This window comes from Bubalus kerabau, chromosome 5 (assembly GCF_029407905.1).
Source record: "Bubalus kerabau isolate K-KA32 ecotype Philippines breed swamp buffalo chromosome 5, PCC_UOA_SB_1v2, whole genome shotgun sequence".
NCBI classification, from domain to species: Eukaryota; Metazoa; Chordata; class Mammalia; order Artiodactyla; family Bovidae; genus Bubalus; species Bubalus kerabau.
In genome coordinates, this window is record NC_073628.1 from 106107748 (window position 1) to 106128618 (window position 20871).

The 20871-nt window shown below is 61.1% G+C and overlaps 2 protein-coding genes across 8 annotated transcripts; one reads left to right on the forward strand and one right to left on the reverse strand.

Moving 5' to 3' along the window:
* The first annotated feature begins 3268 nt into the window (after positions 1-3268).
* RNF223 (ring finger protein 223) lies at positions 3269-6445 on the forward strand. The gene is made up of 2 exons (XM_055582571.1): positions 3269-3805; positions 5206-6445. The coding sequence occupies exon 2, from the start codon at positions 5215-5217 to the stop codon at positions 5962-5964; it is 750 nt and encodes a 249-aa protein (XP_055438546.1). The 5' UTR covers positions 3269-3805; positions 5206-5214; the 3' UTR covers positions 5965-6445.
* Positions 6446-6581: 136 nt separating this feature from the next.
* On the reverse strand, positions 6582-19628 carry LOC129653169 (tyrosine-protein phosphatase non-receptor type 11-like). Of its 7 annotated transcripts, XM_055582569.1 has the most exons (14): positions 19579-19628; positions 13618-13740; positions 12412-12609; positions 11552-11738; positions 11357-11476; positions 11072-11185; positions 10834-10930; positions 10542-10621; positions 10054-10209; positions 9712-9843; positions 8855-9009; positions 8681-8748; positions 8232-8550; positions 6582-8072 (listed from the first exon to the last, which is right to left on the reverse strand). In XM_055582569.1, exons 1-14 carry the CDS (start codon positions 19590-19592, stop codon positions 8018-8020), a joined length of 1818 nt encoding a protein of 605 aa, XP_055438544.1. In that variant the 5' UTR covers positions 19593-19628; the 3' UTR covers positions 6582-8017. The 7 variants fall into 7 exon arrangements, with proteins under 7 accessions (XP_055438544.1, XP_055438542.1, XP_055438539.1 ...); XM_055582567.1 differs by having other exon boundaries at positions 8232-8748; XM_055582564.1 differs by having other exon boundaries at positions 10834-11185.
* Between the last annotated feature and the right edge of the window lie 1243 nt (positions 19629-20871).

The following is a 20871-nucleotide window of genomic DNA, read 5'->3' on the forward strand; positions in this document are numbered from 1 at the left end:
CTGAGGTTTGCAGCCATTGGGCACCCCCCCGGAGGGTGTCTGTGTGGCCCTGGGCCTGGGCACGTGGGAGTACATCAGCATACTAGGGCTTGGGGGAGGCTCTGCCCTCTCTTCTGGGGACAGCAGCCCGGAACCACCTGCCTCAGCAGCCGACAGCCTTGAAGGGCTGTGGGGTTCCCATGGAGGTCCTGTGGATGCAAGATGACCCTTGGCTTCCCCTGGGAACCTCAGAGCCGCCTCTTCTCTAATTTTCCCAGCCCTGCAGCTCCCAGTCTCAGCTTTGCTCCACCCCTGGCTGCTGCTGCTGCTGCTGCTAAGTCGCTTAAGTCGTGTCTGACTCTGTTTGACCCCATAGACGGCAGCCCACCAGGCTCCCCTGTCCCTGGGATTCTCCAGGCAAGAACACTGGATTGGGTTGCCATTGTCTTCTCCGCCACCCCTGGCAGCAACACTCAACTCTGAATTTGACCCTGCAGCCCTCTGCCCCCACACTTGATATTCTGCCCCTGACCTTCCAGGCCTCTTGTAGCCTGGCCTCTTAGGCCCTCAGCCACGCTGGCTTCCCCTCTGCCACTGGACACCCTGGGCCTTGGGTGTGACTGTCTCAGGCCCCCCAAATAGTTTCAGGGACATTCCTGGACTCTTGGGCACATGACTCTGATGGGTATCCAGGCCAGAAAGCAGGTGGGGGGTGGGGCAGCTGGCAGGGACAGGATGTCTGTGTGGGGACCCTGCACAGTCCCCTCAGCTTGTCAACTGTTCCTCACCTGGACTCCATGCATTTATGTAAAAAGCCCAGATAAGGCCAATTTGTGGGGTCTTTTCTGGGCAAAGCAGGCAGGTGGGGCACCTGTCCCCTCCTAGTGCTCCACCATGTCAACCACCACAAGGAGCCCCACGTCCTAGGAGGCGAGCTTGGTGTGGGGCTGGGCAGTGGGCATGGCCCTGGGGTCATAGCTGCAGCTCGTCCATTCATTCATCTCATCTGTTCACCCGGTGCCAAAGAAGCACCCAGAGCCGTCAGAGTTCAGCAAGAGGCAGGACCAGCTGTAGAGTTGGGAGGTGGGAGCACAGAGCAGAATGAGCAGGGCCTGATGATGGGACATGAGAACAGAGGCCCTGATGGGGCCTGGGCACCGGGCCCCAGAAAGAGCCGGCCCCCAAGGCCAGGCCGACTGGGAACTTGGCTCACTGCTGGGTGTGGGAGGGACAGGACTGGAGGAGTCACCTTGTGGCCAGAGGGCAACTCCGAGCTTGTCAGGAGCCAGAGTGCAGAGGGTGGGGTGGAGGCCGAGCCCAAGTGCACCCCCTAGAGCCCCTGCTGCAGCCCAGCCTCTGCCTCCCAGGCTCTGGCCTGTGGGGCACACCAGAGTTTACACCCATGTTGAGACCTTTCCCCAAACTGGCTGTTCTCTGTGCCCCCCCTGCAAGACCTCAGAGTCTTGAAGCCAGTCCTTGCACAAGTACTGGGGCTGGGGAGCCATGGCCAGGGTGGGCCTTGTGGGGCAGGCCTGTCCCCTGCTCATTTGGCCAAAAGTAGCTTGTGCCTCCAGCCTTGGACTCCCAGGTGTCCTGAGGTCTTGGGGACCCCTACCATCTGAGCGCCATGATTGGACAGGGGTGGTCACTGCAGGCCTTGCTCTCTGCCCAGTCTGGCAAGTAAGCCCCAGCTTCATGGTCACCTGCCAGCAGCCAGGCTCCCCTCACACGTGCATACACGTGCACACACACACACAGGTACACACACAGCCAGCCGGAGTAAGCTGGTAAGCAGCTCACCTGCTCACATGAAGCCCTCACGCTCACAAGATGCAGATATTCTTCCCTCGTCATGATGAGAGTGAGCAGGTGTGTGGGGCCAGGGGATCCCTGAGCGCCACGGTCCCGTGTGGTGAGACCTGGCCCCACCCCGATGGCACATCCCTCGGGCATTCCTGTCCCCTCGCCTCGGGCACTGACTGTCCACTGAGGAGCTCGGGGTGATCTCAGAGCTCAGATATTCCCAGAAGCCCTTGGGGAGGTGTGCTCAGAAGACCAGGACACTTCCTGGAGGAGCATCAGACCCTGAGTCACGATACCCGTGGGAACCAGAGCCCCGTCCTGCTCAGGCGGGCCCCGCCCTCACAGAGACTCCCCATCCTCTGGGCCCTCACCAACCCCGCTGGCCCTGAACCCTTGCCAAGCCTCTCACCGAAGCTCTTCCTGCTCCTGGAGCACACAAGGAAGCCCTGGTCCTCTCTTCCTCTCCTGTAGTTGCCCCACACCTCAACCTCCTGCGGCTGCAGTCCTGGCTGCCCCTTTCCTCTCACTCTGGTCCCTCCTGGGGTCTGGGCCCAGGCAGCCCGCTCCAAGGCCGTCAATGCTTCTCCTAGTGCTCTTGGGGCTGAGCAGCCTCTGGGGGTCCTGAACCATCCGCTGAAGGGTCAGGGTCGTTCCCCACCAGGGTGGACCCCTCTCCCAGCCTCACCAAGCCCAACACTCACTCCCAAAAGGCTCATGATTGGGGTTCCATCTCAGGTCCTGGCCCCCAAGGTCAGATCAGGTGCACACTGAAGTGTGGTATGTGAAGCTGAGGTGGGGGGGTGGGCAGCGAAGCCACAGGGTGGAGAGGAGAGCCTGCTGTGACCCTGTGGCCAGGAGGATCAGGCAGGCTGACTGGGTGGTCACAGCCCATGCCACTGGCTAGGCTTAAGGCCCCTCCAGCACAGCCCTCACACCCTCCATCCTGGCCCCAGACAGGCCTGGGCGCAGGCTGGCCCTGTGGTGTGCTGGGACTCGGTATTGACCTGCTGAAACCATTCCCTGTTTTCCCAGGGAGACTTCCGGATCCCCTGCCTGGGTGGGTACTTCCTTGAGTCCCTTCCCTACCTACGAAACTAAGGTCCCCCCAGAAGATGCTCCCCTGAAACAAGTCCTGTGGCCAGCTTGCTGCTTGACACACCTTCACCCCTGACTCACCCCTCACTCACCCTGCGGGCACTCCCAGCCTGACCTCTCACCCCACTCCCCGGACCCAGAGCAAGGAGTTTCCTCCCAGCCCCCAAAGGCTGCAGGTGGGAAGGGATGAGCACAGCAGAAGCCCATTTGGGGCCGGCTGTGCTTTTGAGTGGCAGCCACATGGATGAGGTGGGTATTGGTGGGGAGGGGCAGGAACAGGGGCTGCTGGGGGAGGGTGTCAGTGAACTGACTGAGTGGGGGGCCTCCTTGCAAGGACCCTCTGGGGGCCCACCCAAGGAGCTTAGGTGCCCCCACCTTGAACAAGGCCAGTGAGCAGGTAGATCTGTTTCTGGAGTGGCTGCTCCAGCATCTCAGGAGCTGCAGAGTAGGGAGAGGTTTTACCAGGCACCCAGTCACCCGCTGACACCTGCCCAGACTGCAGAGGCCTACTGACCCCCAGCCCCACCCCAGGTTCTGACCTCTCACTTCTGACTCCCCGCCCTCTACTGCCCAGCCTGCCAGGGAGAGGATGGGAGGCCAGCCAATCCTGGAGGCCCTGGGCCACGCCCTGGCCAGCATGATCCGAAGCGAGCGTATAAATACACCTGCCAGAAGCCCACGCCCATAGAACTCACACCTGTCTCAGACAGCGCTCCACACTTGAAGGAGCGCACACATTCCACACCCCACCTGCCCGGCACAGCTGCGGACGACAGCTCTGGAGAGGAACACTAGTCAGGGGGAACACAGGCCAGCCTGGACCAGAGGAGACGAAGCCAGCGCTTCCAGGACGAGTGAGCTTGGGGCCGCAGCCTGGCCGAATCAGCCAAGAGGGTCATGCCCGGGCCCCTCTAACCCTGGCTACCAGGTAAGGCCGGCTCAGCTGGCACTCCCGTCTCACCAGTACAGGTTCAGGGTGGAGCACCTCCTCAGAAGGGTGGGGCCCAGTGCCAAGGAACCGGTCATGTGGGGAACAGCTGGGGGAGGACGGCTGCAGTACCCCAGACCCTGCTGAAGCTGTACCTGGCCTGTGGCAGCTGCTGTCACCAAAATACGTTGACATCTCACACCTCGATGCCAGAGCACTCGTGACATCACAGTGATACCACCGTGACTCACAGTGGTCACTGTCAGGTGGCAGCAATACCTGAGCCTTTGTGGCACGTCACTGCAAAGTCATTCCACCAGCCCTCCTGTACTGACCAGCCATTCAGGCTCGGGTCACCTCTGGGGGGCTCATGGGCTCTATGGGGTCATGTGGTCAGGTCTTCCCAAGGCCCTGGCCTCCTCTGTCCATCATGAAGGTGATGGGTGAGTCACCCCCTTACCTGCCCTCCTCCAAGCAGGACCCATGTGGCTGCCTGGGGTAGAGACCTAGGCCCAAGAAGGGGCAGCAGGCAGGTTACCTGAACCTCATCAGGGAGACAGGTTGGGCCTCCCATGGAGAGGGCAGTAGGTGAGGAGTGGAACATCCCACTGTCTCCTGGATGGCGGCTGTGGCTGGTGTGACCCTCCCATGTGGCGGGCCAGCCCAAAGAGGATGCCTGGCTCATCCACCCTCCCCGCTCCACTGGCCAAAGGGTGAGGAGCATTTCCAGGCCCTGAGGGCCAGCATCAGGCTCTTGTCACCAACCAGACGAGCTGGCCCTACAGGTTGAGGCCATGGTGGGGAGACAAAGCCCCTCCTCAGGCCATGGCCACCACCCTTGCTTAGGCCCCCTGGTCTCCCACAGCCTGTCCAGCCAGGCCTGGCGCCCACCCTCACACAACTGCCTGCCAGTTATTGTGCGCCCACCAAATAAGCCACCCACACTGGAATCTGTGTTCAAATCAACTTCACCTGGCCCAGAGCCACACTCTTCCTGTGACAGCCCGGGGCCCCTCTGAGCTGCCTCTTCTGCACCGCAGCTCTTGGTATCAGATGACCAGGGTCCAGCCTGGCAGAGCCCTGATGTAAACAGTAACTGCTGTGGGCCGTTGTCATCATCACTTTTATTTCTGCCCAATGGCGCGGTCAGGTAGGCCAGGGCTGGTGGGAGGGGTTCACTGAGCAGTGGCCCACAGGGCCCGGCCAGGCTGGGGCACCCCAGGGTACTGACCCCTGATAAAGCACGTGAGGAGCTGGGGAGCGGGTGGGGGGACTTTGCAGAGGTGCCCACAGGCATCTCTGAGATGATGCAATGAAGAGGGATGGGGAGAGAGTGACTGACTGACCTTGCAGGAAAGGAGCAGTCAAGGTCACTCACAGTGGTCTCCATTGTCCCACAGCCCAGAACCATGTCGTCAGGCCCACAGGTGTGGCACACGACCATGCCGCCTACCAGCAGGAGCAGCCCCACAGCCACAGTGCCCAGGTCCCCCAGCTCAGCCAGCAGCCCCAGGTCTCCGGGCACCCCAGGCTCAGAGAAAGTGGCCTCCCCTCTGGAGTGTTCCATCTGCTTCTCGGGCTATGACAACATCTTCAAGACACCCAAGGAGCTCTCCTGCACCCATGTCTTCTGCCTGGAGTGCCTGGCACGGCTGGCGGCCGCCCAGCCCACAGGCCAGCCAGGTAGCGAGGCTGTGCCCTGCCCATTCTGCCGGCAACCCACAGCTGTACCCACTGCTGGAGCCCCTGCGCTGCGCACCAGCCGCCAGCTACAGGCCCGGATGCCAGCACACCTGCGACAGGAGGAGCCTGTGTGGCTAGAGGGCACCAAGCTGTGCTATTACCCACCGCCCTCTGTGCCTGGCCCGGTGGAGCCCAGCTTCATGTGTGTGGACATAGGCCCAAGCAAGCCCCCTGAGCCTGCTGCATCTGTGCCCACCCCAGACCCCGCCCACCATCGGGGGCCCCTGGCCCGCTGCTGGGCGCGCTGCAGGGACTGGAGGCGAGTTGCGCTCATCACAGCCCTGCTGCTGGTGCTCTTCTGTGTGGTCCTCTGGCCCGTGCAGTGCGCACTCAAGACTGGGAGCCTGCGCTGCCTCCCCCGGCCACCCTCCACCGCCGCCACCACCTCCTCGCTCGGGTCCCTGGCGGAAAATTAGTGTCACCACTTCCACCCACCCCACCCCTCCAGGATCCCAGAGGAGCCCCCACATCTCTGAGGAACCCTACCCCATTCAACACACACAACCCCCCGCTCTCTGGGGCTGGGTCCTATGGGGTGGACAAAATGGTCCCTGGAGCTTCCAAGAATCAGATTGCTATGGGCTCCAGAGACCACCTCCCTAACCCCCATCTTGCAGATGGGGAAACTGAGGCCCAGAAGAGACAGCTTGGCAAGGCCCCTCCCTGTCCACACTGTGAATCACCTGTAGGACCTACCCCTTGCTGAAAAGGGAGGGGGCTTGCCACCCTCATCTTATTTTCACATTTCACCATGGCTCCTCGCTTCCCCAGGCAGGGCTGGCCCCTTCCCTTGGGTGGCCATGGGGACAGAGGGCAGTGGCAGGGAGCCCAGCTCCCCAGTGCCCATCCTGCCCTCCTGAATTGTACATTTTTAAATAAACTATTTTGTACCCACAATTGATAAGGGGTCCTCACCCTCTGTGTTCTTTCCTGTACCATTAAGCCACTTTTTCCAGAAAAGTCCAGTCTGCCCCTTCCACAAAGGCTCTGAATCCAAAGGACACCTCCTGTACTGGACTCCCAGCAGCCCCTATCGTGTGTGGCCCAAGTTCTAGGGGGTCCAACTCCGGTCCTGCCTGGGCTGTGGATGGGCTGGAGCAGTTCTGGGCTTGGCTGCCTCCCGGGGCTGGGAGGCTGCCTGAGGGAGACAGAGAGGGCCGGGAGCACCTAGGGCAGGGGGTGCCGGGATGGGGCCTTGGCCTGGTCCAGAGTCCTTCTTCCCACCCCCACTGTGCTCACAACAGGCTACAACCCCCAGAAGTCATGATCCCACAGCCCTGCCCAGAGCCCTGAGTGGAGGGCTACAGGACCTCATGACCCCTGGGAACTGAGGCTCAAGGGTGCACAGAAGCGGAGGTGGCGACAACCAGCGTATCCTGACGATCTACAGGCCTCGGGTTCCTCCAGCAGAGGAGGGCCAGACCTGGCTGGTGAAGCAAGCATCCTGGGGGATGGGCAGGAGTCCTGCCACCCCACCCCTCCCCCACCCAATACTGCTATCAGTCCAGGAATCCTGCACCGCCAGGCTGGCATGACGAAGAGAAGCCAAGCCGGTTCTGGCTTGCATAGGTCTCAGCCTCCTCATTCCTCACCCCAAAGCCCAGGACTTCCTGCTCCAACCAGCTGTGCCTGTGGCTCAGAAAGACCCTGGGGAATTGGGCCCAGTCATGGGGACCCACAGGTACCCTTTCTCCAAGCCCCAGCAAAGATGCAGAACTGAGAAGGCATTTTACTGAGGAGACCAGAAAGTCACAGGGCCATCCATAATGGGAGGGTGCCAGTGTGGACCACAAGCCAGTGATATCGCATCGTCACAAACAAGTCATGCTCTCATGGCGCCTCGCCCTCCTCACTGTGGTCAGATGAGCATGTCACATATTCCCTCATTTAACAAGCATTTATCTACGCATGACTGCAATGTGACAGTCTGGGTTAGGTCTGGACGTAGCAGGACTGAGCCACTGCCAGGCCACAGCCTAGACCACGGCTGTAGGCAGGGCTGGGAAGTAACTCTGAAGGGGCGGGGGCACTCAGAAAGCAGGGAGAGGGTCACAAATGCTGGTGAACAAACTGGCACTCACTCGCTGGTCTCGTGTCCCACATTCAGAGTGACCCTCAGACATGTAGCACACATGTCTTCACCGCAACGTGCAGTTGGTCACTGGCGGCCTCCCAAACTGAGTCAAACCGCAGCCCTGCAGCTCTGCCTCCCCTCCTCCAGGAGTGCCAGGGCCACTGGATCTGCCCGCCCCTCACCATTTCTGGGCGTGCAGACCTGGTCAGGGAGGGTCTGAGGGGCAGACCCGGGACCCCACCCCCATCCCCATCCCGACTCCGCGGCGCTCAGGGCTGGGCGCCTGTCTGCACAATCCTAAACAGTCCTTTGGAAGAACGCGGAGGCCGGGCTTGCTGGGATCCCGCCTTCTTGCACGGCTCCAGCCCCACTCGGGGCACGTGCACGAGGGGCTCTCACGGCTCTAGGCCCTGCAGGTTCTCATACTCGTGGCGGGGGGCCTCCCGGGTCCTGCGGGCGGAGACAGAGTTCGACTGGGGCCCGCCCCCTCGCCCCGGTCACGCCCCCAAGCCCGGGCCACGCCCCCGAGGCCTTCCTGTTCCCCTCCCCCGCCCCGCCGCCGCCCCCGGCCGGGACTCTGCCCTTCACAGTCCCTGATTCTCCACTCACGCCGCCGGCGCCCGGGACGGCGCGGGTCCGGGGCTACAGCCGGGGTCGGCGGGCGAGACGCCCAGGTTCAGCGAGCCGCGCTCCTCCGGCCGCTCGCGCTGAGGGGAGGGGCCCCTGGTCACCATGGTGATGCCAGCGCAGGCTCCGCCCCGGCCCGGCCCCGCCCCCACAGGCTTGCAGAGGCTCAGCTGTTCGCCCTGGATGTACCGCTGCAGCGCCAGGTACACGAACTTGTACTGCGCCTCGGTCTGTACCATCCCCGAGCGCTGCCGCCGCACCAGTTGGATCGTTTTGGGGACGTCGATGTCGCAGTCTAACCCTGGGGAGGAGCGTGGTCAGGGCGGAGCGGGGCCGGCAGAGAGAAGGTGGGATGGCTAGATGCAACAAGCGGTACCGGCAAGCGCAGGGGGTGGGGCTACGTGGGGCGGGGCCTGCCTGGGGCGGCTCACCCTGCCTGCGAATGACGTCCACCAGGATGTCAATCACAATGATGGTGCCAGTGCGTCCGATGCCAGCGCTGTTGGGACGGACCAAGGAGGCCTGTGGCTAGTTGACAGGACAGAGCCGTGGCCCCTTCCCCTGTCGCACCTGTATCGCTGGCCCCGCCCCATCCCCGGTCGCACCTGCAATGGACTACCATGGGTCCGGCCCCCGGCATGCTGCTCTGGGTCCGGTTCACCTCTTCCAGGAAGCTAAGGACGCCGGTGGGCTCGGCCGGGACGCCGTGGTCCGGCCAACTGAAGTACTGGTAGTGCTTCACTGTGTGTGGCGACTCCTCCTAGGCAGGGTGGGCTGGTGAGTGCCAGCTGGGAGGTCTGGGCTGTCCCAAGCACCTCGGGCTGCTGTGACCCTTGGTTGGGAGGGGCACAGGGACTGAACCGGGGAGAGACAGGGCGAGGCCCAGCGGAGTTTGCCAGAAGGAGTGACCAGCAGGGCCCAGACAGAGCTGGAGGGAGTGGGAGGAAAAGATGGGATTCAGGGCTTGGAGGACCTGCGCTGCCCGGGGAAAGGAAGAAAGACGGTCCTGGGGAGAAGCGGCTTCCAGGAAGTGAATTCTATTTAAGAAGGGCTAAACACAGAGGCTTGCAGGAACCCCCGTGGTTATCAAAGGAATACTGGCCAGGAGGGAAATGTGCCTGGGAGGGGAACTGGCCAGGAGGGAAATGTGCCTGGGAGAGGAACAGGCACCAATGGCATACAAAGAAGGCCGAAGGTACTGAGATGCCCAGGGAGGAACTGGAAGGAGAGGCCTATATGGGTGTGAGGCCACCCTGGAGCCAGACAGCTGGGTTGAGAACTTGCCTGACTGGGATCACTGCCCAGCATGGCCCAGGCCAGGACTTTGCCCACTGGGTTGAGCCATGTGGAAGCCACCAAAGCCAGTGGCATTGGGTGGAGGCTGGGCCAGCCCAGTGCAGACCTGGGGACTTCCCGAGCACGTCACCCTGGCCCCGAGGCTCCCGAGGCTCTTCAGGCTCACCTGGTCTGGCCTCCACACCTGCAGCTCCCGCACACAATAGCCCTGGGCCCAGTGCTCAGCCATGTTGCACACGTGAAGGTGGCCGTACTCTTGGCTGCCGTGCAGCTCTGGCCAGTATCGGAAACACTTGTTCTGGGGGGGTGGGGGCATGGCATTAGCCATGCTGGAAGACCACCAGCACCCATGCCCCTCCTCCCTGCGGGGCACACATGGGGTCTCTCTAGGGCCCTCGCCGTGCCCCAGCATCTCTAAGACTGAAGAAGCAAAGCTGGGCCAGCTCCAACACAGGTCCAGTGGGGCACATGGCAGGAGGAGGGGAGGAACATGAGCTGGAGCTCCTACCCGGCCTCGCTCCACCTCCCTGGTGGTCATGACGATGACATGTGTGTTCTCCTGGTGCACCATGGCCCAGAAAGCAGCCACTGTAGTCGGCAGACAGCCCTGGGTGGCGATGTACACCTTGCCCAGTCCATGGCCTGGCTTCTCCTCTGGGTCACTCTGAAAGAAGGTGGGGTCAACTGCCTGCTGTTTCCAGGAATTAAAGTGCCAGAGGACCAATTCAAGTTGATGCAAATGATATGTAAAGTAGCCGAAGTGGCTCACACACAGACCATGGAAGGTGGAAGGGGCTTAGGACCAATATTTAATCCAGCAGTTTCTGGATTGGCCCCCCTGAGGACCCAGTGCAGACTGCTGCACCCTTCCTGAGTATCTGTTGTCTTTCCAAAGTCCACAGACCACTCCAGGAGCTCCAGGCTCATTATTATGGGGAATGGAGTGACCAGGGTTTGATTCATGTAGGCCACAGGTGCAGCAGGCCAAGTACCCACCCTGATGTAGTTGGCATTGATGTAGTCGGCTCCAGGCACTCTGTCATCCACATCATGAAGGATGACACGAGTGGTATCAACTGAGAAGGGAAGGTGTAGCTCAGGTCTCCAGGGAAGAGGGATCCCCGCTGACCTGTGGTGAGCAGAGGCAGAGGACGAAGGGGCAAGAGAGGGCATCGCACCAGTGGTGGGGAATGACCCCTGCCTCCACCCCCAGGACCCCTCTGCCAGATAGGCCCTGCACTTGGTGGGCGAGGACCTGGTCCCCATGTGACCCCAGCCCCAGCCTCACAGGGAAGGATGTTCTTGTATCGATTCTTGGGCTTGTTCTCCGGCCGCTGGCCTTCCTTCCGGGGGTACAGGAGCCGGCATTCCTGCTGCTGCAGCATCTGGAGGAGTGGGGCTTTAGCCTGTGGCCCCAGAGCCCTCAACACCTGCCATACACGCCCTGACCCACACCCCTCTGCTGGCCCTTGCCACAGCCCAGAGGACGGGAGTCTGAAGGGGGGCAGTGGGCAGCAGGCCGACACCTCGAACTCCTCCCAGAAGCCCTGCTTGGCCTTCTCGCTGGCATCTGTGGCCTCGCTGAGTTCCTGCACACGGCTCTCAATGCTTGCAGCGCTGATTCTCGTGGCCTTGAGGGGCTGGCAGGTAGAGGCTCGAGTTCAAGCTTAGCAAGGCCCAGTGGACCCCAGAGCGCCCTGGCCCCCACCCTTGCTTTCAGCCACCCTGCCCCAGGGGCTATGCCAGAGTCCCTTGTCCTCCAGAGGGAGAAGCTCACTCAGACCCCAAGGTTCAGGTGCCTGGGGACATACCTGCCGAAGATGCACCACAACCCCTGACCTCTCCACCATGGGGTTCTTCCTGTAGCACTCCACCAGATCTCCAAGGGTGTCGAACTGCTCACCACCTCCCACGTCGTACTTCCCATCTGGCTGTGGAGTGGCAGTGAGGGCCTGGCAGCTACCCCCTCCCCAAGCCACACCCCAAACCCCACCCCCGCCTCTTACCTGGAAGTGGATCATGATGTGGGTGACACGCGGCTGGCGGTCCACCCTGTCCAGCTGCTGTGTGAGCACTGACAGCACAAAGTCCCCAGGTTTGCTCTGACTCTCCCGAACCAGGAAGCTGCCTGGACGCCCTTTCTCCATCAGCAGCTTCTCAGCCTCCTTACCAGACAGATGCCCATGATACCACCTGGCCCAGGGCAGCACACGTGAGAAAGGAGGCCCTGGACTGGCCAGGTGAGGGGCACAGACCCACAAGTCTCTGAGGCACAGACACCAAGAGAGACACACACCCACCTAGACCTCGTGGGCCCCGGGCAGCACCCACACCCAGGCCAACCTGGGTCAGCCCTGCCCACCTCTCGGACCCTTCTGCAAGCCTCCTCCAAACCTCCTCCAACCCAGAAAGCGGCAGGAGGCGGGACCCTCAGGCCCTGCAGGGCCTCAGGGTGGCCACCAGGTGGCAGCCTAGTCCTCAGCAAGGAGTGGGCCAGGCCAGCCCCACCCGGCTTCCTCAGCGGGTGCAGCTGGCTCAGGCCTCTGCAGTGCAGCCAGGGAAACCAAGACTGGGAGACCTGCTCTCCACAGGTCACCAGGCAGGCAGGCAGAGAGGAGGCCAGCTGCAGCTCTTCCACAGGCACCCCTCTGTGGCTGGTGCCTGGGACCTGGAGAACTGAGGCCAAAACCCCTGAGGAGGGAGTGCTTTATATCCCTCAACTCTGCCACCGTGGTGCCCAAGCCTGACCTTGAGTCCTGGGGGCAGAAGAAATCCAGAGGCTGTGTCCATCGACCCCTGCCCCTCGGACTCTCGCACACACACGTGTGGACACAGATGTCAGCCAGATGCAGACACAGCCGCTCACCGTTCCGACGTGGGGTCCTGGCAGCCCAGCGGGTGCCGGAGCTCCACGGGGGCCCCGCCACGCTCTCGGAGCAGCCCCCCATGCTGGCCTGTGTAGTGCTGTACCAGCTCGGCCAGCGTTGCGAACTTCTCCCCTCCATACAGATCGTAGTAGTCACCTGTGTTCTGGATCTTGATGTGAGTCACCTCATTGTGGCGCCTGGAAGGGCCAGTGCCCCAGCTGCCATCAGGGCCACTGTTCCCACCAACCACCCTCCTTCCCATGAGCACTCAGCTTTCCAAATAGCCCCAGGGGAGTTCTTGCCCTGATTTCTTGGCCTCTGCCATCCCTCTGCCCAGAACAGCCATAGTCAAGGTCAGGTCCCTCCCTTCTGCAGGTTCCTGCCCAGTTAGTGTCCAGGCCTCATCCTGGGTGGTGGGCACCCTGCCCCCATTGCCCCCGGAGAAGCCAGTACTGGGTTTGGCGACTACAGGCTTAACTCTCCTTTGGCCTGGTGGCCGAGGCTAGGGCAGCCTCTCAGGACAGACTCTGCCTCACCCCAGACCACCTCTCCAGGGGCTCTGAAGGACAGGGGGCTGGACTGCTTCTCCCAGGTGCCCAGTGTGGCTGGGGAAGCCCCAGGTAAGAACAGAATGCCTGTCTCTCAGGTGAGGGAAATCCACCCTGAGGACTCGTCCCACCTGCTGCCTCAGGTTTAGCAGAAAACCCAGAAAAACTTGGAGTGCTTTTGGAAGACACCCCCCCCAGACTCTAGACTGACCTGCCTCACACAGGGTGGATATGGGTCTGGCTGTCCACTCTGCTGGTCATGGCCCCTCCTGCCCATCCTCCCTACACATTGGCTCTTGTAGGGCTCTGGGCAGATCTCCAGTGAGCAACATCCCCAGCAGATGGGGGTACAATTACGGCCAGTGAGGGCCCTCAGAGGGATGAGGGCATCTCACTGACCAGGGCCCACCACACTGAGCCATCCCTGAAGGTCTAAGTGGCCCCTCCTGCCCAGGGGCCACCTGGCCAGAATACCAGACCCCCCAGATCTTGCATGTCTAGCCCCCAGCAGAGGTCTCTGCTGCTCAAAATGCTGTCCACCAGCCCTCTGGGAGCACTAGGGAGCCTGACCCCCTGCTATGCCCTCAACTGAGGTTATTCCCACCCCTTGAGGTCCCCCGGGGCCTCAGGCCTGTCCACCCTGCACCACCCACCCACCTGACAGACAGTGTGAAGCCCCCGGGGCAGCTCTTGCTGGGTCTTGCCAGGAAGCTTCCGTGCTGGCCACTGGACATGAGTAGCTGCTCAGCTTCAACTCCGCTGATGTTGGGGTGAAACCACCTGAAATGAACAGGGAGAGCTGCTGATGAGAGAGCTGGGAGATACTGGGCCATCCTGACCACACCCACAATGCCCGCTGGGGTGCCCTGTGCCCACCCCCATCCTTGGGCTGTGACCACAGAGTCTGGGGTCTGTGGGGAAGGAGGTGAGGCTGGGAGCGACCAGGGACATAGATGGGCAGAACCTTTCCCACAGTGGCAGGTGGGCAGGGCAGACATCCCCTCCCAGAACACCAGCAGGAACCTCGGCCCTCTGCCGTCTCTCCCCAATTCACTGCCCACCGGGTGTCCCAGCTTGGCCAAAGGCACTCAGTATCCCCCATGGCCACCCAGAGCTCCCTTCCTCCCCTCACAGCCCGGCAGTGGACCGTGGGGGGCCCCGCCCCTCCCACCTTCTCCACTCTCTCCCAAGGCAACCTGGCAGGTCTTGTCAGTCATTTGAGCAACGCCCCTGGGAGAAGAGCACAGCCCACAGGCCCAGGTCCACCCTCCACCTGCTGCTGCCCACCAGCCTCCGCCCCTCACCACACAAGGCCATGCACCGCAGGGCTCCCTGTACCAGCTTTCTCTACTCCTGGCCCACATTGCGTGACTGAGACCCTCTCCCCTCACTCTTGGATGCGTATTCTGCTTCATTGTTCTTCGTAGCACTGAAAACTGTCCTGACATACATACATATTTATTGGCTTATCTATCTCCTACGGGAGGATTTAAGGTCCACAAGGGGTGAAAACATTCTGTGCAGGGTGTACACCAGGGTATAAAACAGAGCCTGGGAATTAACAAACAGACATGAATTCAGAAGTGAATGATTAATGAACCTAAGATAGGTGGGTGGTGGGTGGTGGGTGAGGAGCAGGTGGCTGGCAGGAGCAGGTCAGGAAGGCCAGAGAGTCATCATTTATTCTGCTGGGGGTCCAGGCTGAGAGGGGCTCAACTCTGCCCTCCCCTGCTGCTGCCCTGGGACCACCCTTCACAGTCACCCCCATGAGATGGGGGGACAGATCGGGGGGCCATCATCAGGGCTCCACAGGTGCCCACTGCTGAGATCATAACTGCTGTTTTCTTTACCTGGGTGGCTTCTTTTGTCCAGTTAGGGCAAGAATTTCTGGGCCAGGGATTAAATCTACTCGTGTGGTGGCCCCAAAGCATCTCAGGGCAGGGACCTGGCTTGACCCCCCAGCGGGACCCTGTAACACAGTGTCTGGACTTCCACTGGCAACAGTGAGTCTCCCATAGCGGCACAAAGGTCACCTCAGGAGGGTCTTGCGCCGTCTGGTTCAGAGGTATGTGTCCCTGGTTCACCGTACAGATGACACACGGTGTCCAGGGCAGTCCTGCCCCTGTCCTGCCTCCAGTGGGACACCAGGGCCCCTGACTCCAATTCTGCCACCTGCCACCTCCAGGCCCCACCCAGCTGTTCGCTGTCATAACCTGGGCACAAGTGAGGCAGGGGCTGACATGCCCTGGACAGACCCTATTCTGTCCTGTCCTTGCAGATGGCCCCGCACCATCCTGCTCCACTGAGATCTTTCTGTAATGGGAGTCAGTTCACGCCTCTTCCAGGCCCTCCTGTCCCTCCTTCTGCCCCATCCTGTGCTCTGTTTGCCCCTGCCTTCAGCTGCTTCCTTACTCCTCCAACAAGCCATCTGTGATCAGTCTATACCTCACTGTCTGATGCTCAGCCCAGGGCAGGTGTGGGGTGTGCAGGTGAATGGGTCAAAATTGAGCACAATCATAATCCCAGTTCCTGGGTCACAGTGGCCACATTTCACTGCTGAAAGCCATGTGTGGCCAGTGGAGGCTGTCGACCGCATGTGGGAAAGAATCATTTCCACCATCACAGAAAGGATGGTCCTGCACTGGTCCACACTGCTGAGTCCTCACAGGACAATTTCCCCGGGCTCTCAGGGTCTCCTCCAGCCTTCTGGGGCTGGTGCTCAGGTCTCCTCCAGAAGCACAACCTCCACTTGGGAGTTCCCCACACTCTCACCTGGTTCCCCACCTCACCTGGCCTGGGTCCCCCTCCGCCTTCTGACCCCATGGTGTTGGAACCTCCCCACTCTGCCCTCCATGTGTCTCCACATCCACACACCAGGGATATAGCCCTACCTGGGATCTGAGCTTCAAGCTCACAGACACAACCCTTTCCAGCATCTCTGTCTGAAAAGGTAACAGCATCTCTGTCTTGACATTTCCAAGATTTAAAAGTCCTGACAAGGCCCCTGAGGCCCTGTCCCACACAGTCCTCACTTAGTGAAGAGAGTCACTGCCTGACATTGCCCAGGTCCCTGCCCTCAACTCCCCAGCACTCTCCCAACGCTGCACCCTCCTGTCCTGACTTCCAAACGCCCCAGACCCAGACCCAACCACTTCTCCCACTCCCCTGGGACCAGTGCCCACTGGCTCTTGCCTGGACTGCAGTGTTGATTTCAGGCCCCATCCGTGACCCCCAGCTGAGCCATGGCAGACAAACAGGTTCTCAGAAAACACACATCAGAGCCGCGTAAGCCTTCTCAGTGGCCCTGTGTGGCTTTCAGGATGCTTGCACACCTCAAGGACCCCGCCCCCACTGGAAAGCACCCTCCCATCCCATTGTTCATCTCTCTGTTCTCCGACCTCACCCTTCATCTGGCCGCCTCCGGCTGGTCCTGCAGGCCATGGCTCACACTCCCTCTCTGTTCATTTTCTGAGAGACACACCCCAGCCCCCACCCTGCAGCACTGCAGCTGCATCTCTGCCCCTCCTTCCATGCGTGACAGCGGCAACAGCAAGCAGACAGGTGTGTACAGGCTTCTGAGTTTACCTGTCCCCCACCCCCCGCCATGTCTTCACCATCAGATGTGAACCATGGGGAGGGCAGGGTCCATTCTGACCTCCATGGCTCCCCAGGGTCCATGTTCTGAGAGGTTCTGAGAGGTTCTGAGAGGCCCAGAAGCCCAGGTGACCTGCCCAGGGCCACCCAGCACTCCCATTCAGCTCTTCCAGGGGGAGGGAGGTATCCTGCCAGCCAGTCACTTCCTGGGCATGTTTTGGGCCTGGGGTCTCGAGCTCCCTCCCATGCTGGCTCTAGAGGGGCAGTTTTTGTTGAGTAGTCCAGCAGGTGAGGCTGCCAGGGAAGGTTTCCTGGGCTAGGAGCTGCTGCAGGATGAGTTCTAGGGCCAGTCACAGAAGAGCAGGCCAGGCCACCAGGAGAAGGGTGAAGGCTTCCTGCTGTCAGAGCCACTGCAGTGAGGAGGTGGTGGGGGACTGGAACCCAAAGGAAGGTTTCTGACCCCCATCCTGGGGCCACCAACTCTGCTGAACTGCATCCTATCCCAGATGCCCACCCCCAGGCCCCAGCAGCCTCCGAATCCAGTCCGAGATGGGCGATGCCCAGAGTGTGGGGGTAAGGGTAGAAGGGGCACCCAAGCCACAGAGCAGGGAGAAGCACACACTGCCCTTTCGGGGACTCTTGCTCATACTTTCTGTCCCTCTGTCCTCCCCACAAGCTGCCCGCGGTCTGTCTGGTGGAAATCCCCAGAGGGAGGGCATCCTGAGCCGTCACGGCAGCTCATACCACTGCCTGCCTGCAACCCCAGGCTGAGGCAGGTGTCACACCCCCCACTAGGTAGAGAGGTGGAGTCAGGTGTCCAGCAGGTTGGTGCAGCCATAGCCCTGGCTGCGGGGTGGGAGGAGGTGGGAAGTTGCAAGTCCCATTTCGAATCTCCACACTAGAGTCACTTCTGTGCCAAAGAGCTCCCTGCTCTGTGGCAGGTCAGTGACTCAGTTCTGCCCTTGTCACATGGTCAGGCAGGTCCGGGAGAGGGGCAGGTGGGGTGGGCAAGATACACTGGGCTCCCCACCGAGTCAAACAGCTTGGGCCCTTCAAGGTCCAACTGAGTCTGGTCGATGCTCAGGAGCCCAAGAACAGCCCAGCCTGAACCCACTGGCCAGTGTCTGGTCCAGCTTTCTGTGTGGCCTTGGTGTCTCATCAATAGATGGGACACCCTGGGACCCTGGGAGTTCCATGAATGGCTTGTGGACATGCTATATACACGGTACCTGCAGGAAAGACACTGTTGGGATGATGGGAGATACACAGAACAGAGGGGAGGGCCCCAGGCTGGAGCTCCAGGGCTGAGGACCACAGAGCACTGTTAGTGTCTGTCTCCAGCTCCCTACCCCTAGCCCCTTCTGGTCCCTGTTTATGCAGGCCTGTCCTGTCTGTGCAGAACTGAATTAACCAGAGACATGCTTTCCTCTCCAACCTGGAACACAGGGAGAACTCGAGGGGGCTTAGTAGACCCCCATAGGACCCAGCCCCCTCCCAAGCACCAATATCAACACATCAAACCTCAATGCTAGGCAAGACCTGAGCTCAGCCCTGCCCACAGCCGGAGTCCCGGGGTGAGTGGTGGCAATGGTGATGCCCATTGACCCACAAACCACAGGGCAACGGGAAGGGGCCGCTGGGTGGGAGCAAGCGGGAGGGGGGATGTGTTTCGCTTGGGATTTGGTTGGGCTTGCCCAGGCCTGATAGGGCTGTGGGCAGTGACCCAGGGGTCAGAGGAGTGACAGTCCAGATGGTCATCACAGGGTGGGGCGGGAGGGTTGGCAAGGGCAGACAGAGCCCCACCCGGGGCTTTCCCAGGCTGGCCCAGGGTCACATGAACATGACACAGACATGACCTTTTCTGAGCACCAGAACTTGCCTGGGGAACCAAGAAATGAGGCTCAGGGGAGCCTGAGGGTCATTCCAAACAGATCCCAAATGCCCTTCTCCCTGATCTCCAGCTGGATGTTACATCTTGGAACCACAGGGCTCTATGCTGACAGGCTCTTGGAGATCAACTCACTTCTACTGTTCCTGAGCCTTAGAGGGCCATTGGCCCTGCCAGAGGCCACCTTGCCAGGCCCACCACAACCCCTGTAGGGATTCTGGGGCCCTCACCACTGAGGCACTGCCCTAGACCCGCAGAGCAGATCTTGTCCAGCCCCTCACTGATCTAGGGAGTCACTCGGGGTCTTAGGCAACCCCTCCTGTGACCTCCAGCCTCACCGAGCCCCAGAGAGAGGTGTTCTGGATGCACCAAGTGCTAGGAAGTGGTGACAGGCGTCTCACACCTGTGTGACTCCCCAATGACATCCACATCCAGCTAGAGTCTGAGCTCACATGAGTGTGTGCACAACCAGGGAGTGGGGACTTGGTAGAAAGGGCAGGAAGTGCCCCTACCTGCACATGCCCCACCTTTCTTCTTCATGGGGGCAGAGCTGCGTCCTGTCCTGGGTTGCACACACACCGTTTCCAGGGATCTCGCCCCTAAACCTGGCCCTTAGGAGAGCCTGGGAAGGGAAGAGCCTACCTTGCAGGTCAAGGGGCTTCCAGCATGCTCCCAAGTCCTGAAACTGGAAAGGGCAGACCACCAGGTGGAAAACATCTCTGGTGGCCAAAAGGAAGGCAAGAAGTCCAGGAGAGTGAGAGAGAGAGGGTCTGTCAGTGACTTGACACCTGCTGTCCACTCTAGGCTCCAGTGGCTGCCATGCAAGAGCACCATCCATTCCCTAGGGTCAGGGAACCTCTGACCTCCACCCAGGCCCAGCCCCAGATTGAAAGAGTCCTTTCCACCGGCCACAGTAAGGCTAGGCCTCACTGTCCCAGGACCCAGGAATCTGGCCCTGGCTGTGGAGATGTCACAGGTCACATGTGGAGATGACATGTCAGAAGGTCAGGCCTGGGGTCCACCGGTCAGGAGCAGATGTCCCGGGTCGCATGTCTCCCGCACCCCTTGTCCGCACCCGTTGGCCCGAAGCGCATGTGGTGGGGTTCAGCGTCAGGCCACCGGGTGGCCAGGCTCACCTGCGCGAGGTCATGTCTGCTGGGCTCCGGCTCTCTGGTAGCTCTGAGGGGGCCCCGCCTACCCAGAGGATCCTCCCATCAGAGCCCCGCCCACCGGGACCCGCCCCGTCCAAGGAGCCGCGCCCATCGAGAGGTCCCGCCCCTCCAATATCTCCCTTAAAGGAGCCGAGCCCTCAGGTCTCGCTGCCTTGCTGGCAGGTTGGGTTAATAGCACCAGTTCCTAAGGTCCCTCCGAGCTTCAAGACAAGGGGTTCACACCATATATGGGCTCAGAGGGCGCAGGTGCCAGGCGGCCCTGGACGGAGCTGCACGGAAAGTGATTAATTATGGGTCCTGCTCGTTTTGGTGCTTTCCTTCCAAGAACCTTTCTGGCTCCGCCTCTGTCCTGAGGGAGGAGGGGCTGCACTCCCCACACCCTGGAGGGAGGGGCTGGGAGCTAGAGAAGCGGGCGGAACAGGCCCTACCCGCCGTGTGTCCCAGAGAGGGCCCCAAAGGGGCGGAGGTGGGAGCCCACCTGATAACTGGGCCCTTTCGTCTTACCCAGTCCTATGTTGCGCTGCTAAGTTCCGTTCTAAGTTCCCTTCTCCCACCTGTGCCACTCTTCCTAGGCAATGCTGACACCTCTCTGACCGTGGGGCCTTTACTCCTGCTACAGATGCCCCTGCCAGGTCCAGTTGTCCCCGGTGCCCACTGGCCAATCGCGTGGGGGCTCCACCCTTCCTTGCCTGAGCTCCTAACTTTGGGATCCCCATTAGGAGCCTCAGCGCCTGCCCAGCACCCCAGCCCCTCCCCTTCTCAGGAGTGGTACACCACACCATGGCTTGGAACCTTCTGCTGCTTGCAACCCCGATCCCAAATCCCCACCCTGAGCTCTTCCTCCTCATGCTCCTGACAACTTTGAAGGCCCGGCACCCTCAGCACTGGTTGCCTTGAGAGCCCCTCCTGGAAGCATCAGCTCCCAGAGCACCCATTCCTGGTCCTCCCAGCATGGAGGTCTCCTCTCCCCTCATTCAGCACCAAGCAGAGCCACCTACTCCCCAGTGTGCCTGGCCTCAGCCCAGACTCCCCTCTGCCTGGTAACCCTTGGCCTCGTGGATTCCATTCAGGTGGCCTCAGCTCCTCAAACCTAGCCACTCCAGATGCTGCAGGATGGCCCCCCTAGGTGCTTCAGCACCTCAGTCAGTGTCTTCTCCACCCCATGTCCAGCCCAGCACAGGCCCACCCCATCCCCACCCACCAGGGTTCCCCCCACCCCATCCTGACTCCCCCACAGGCCCCCTAGTATAGCCAACC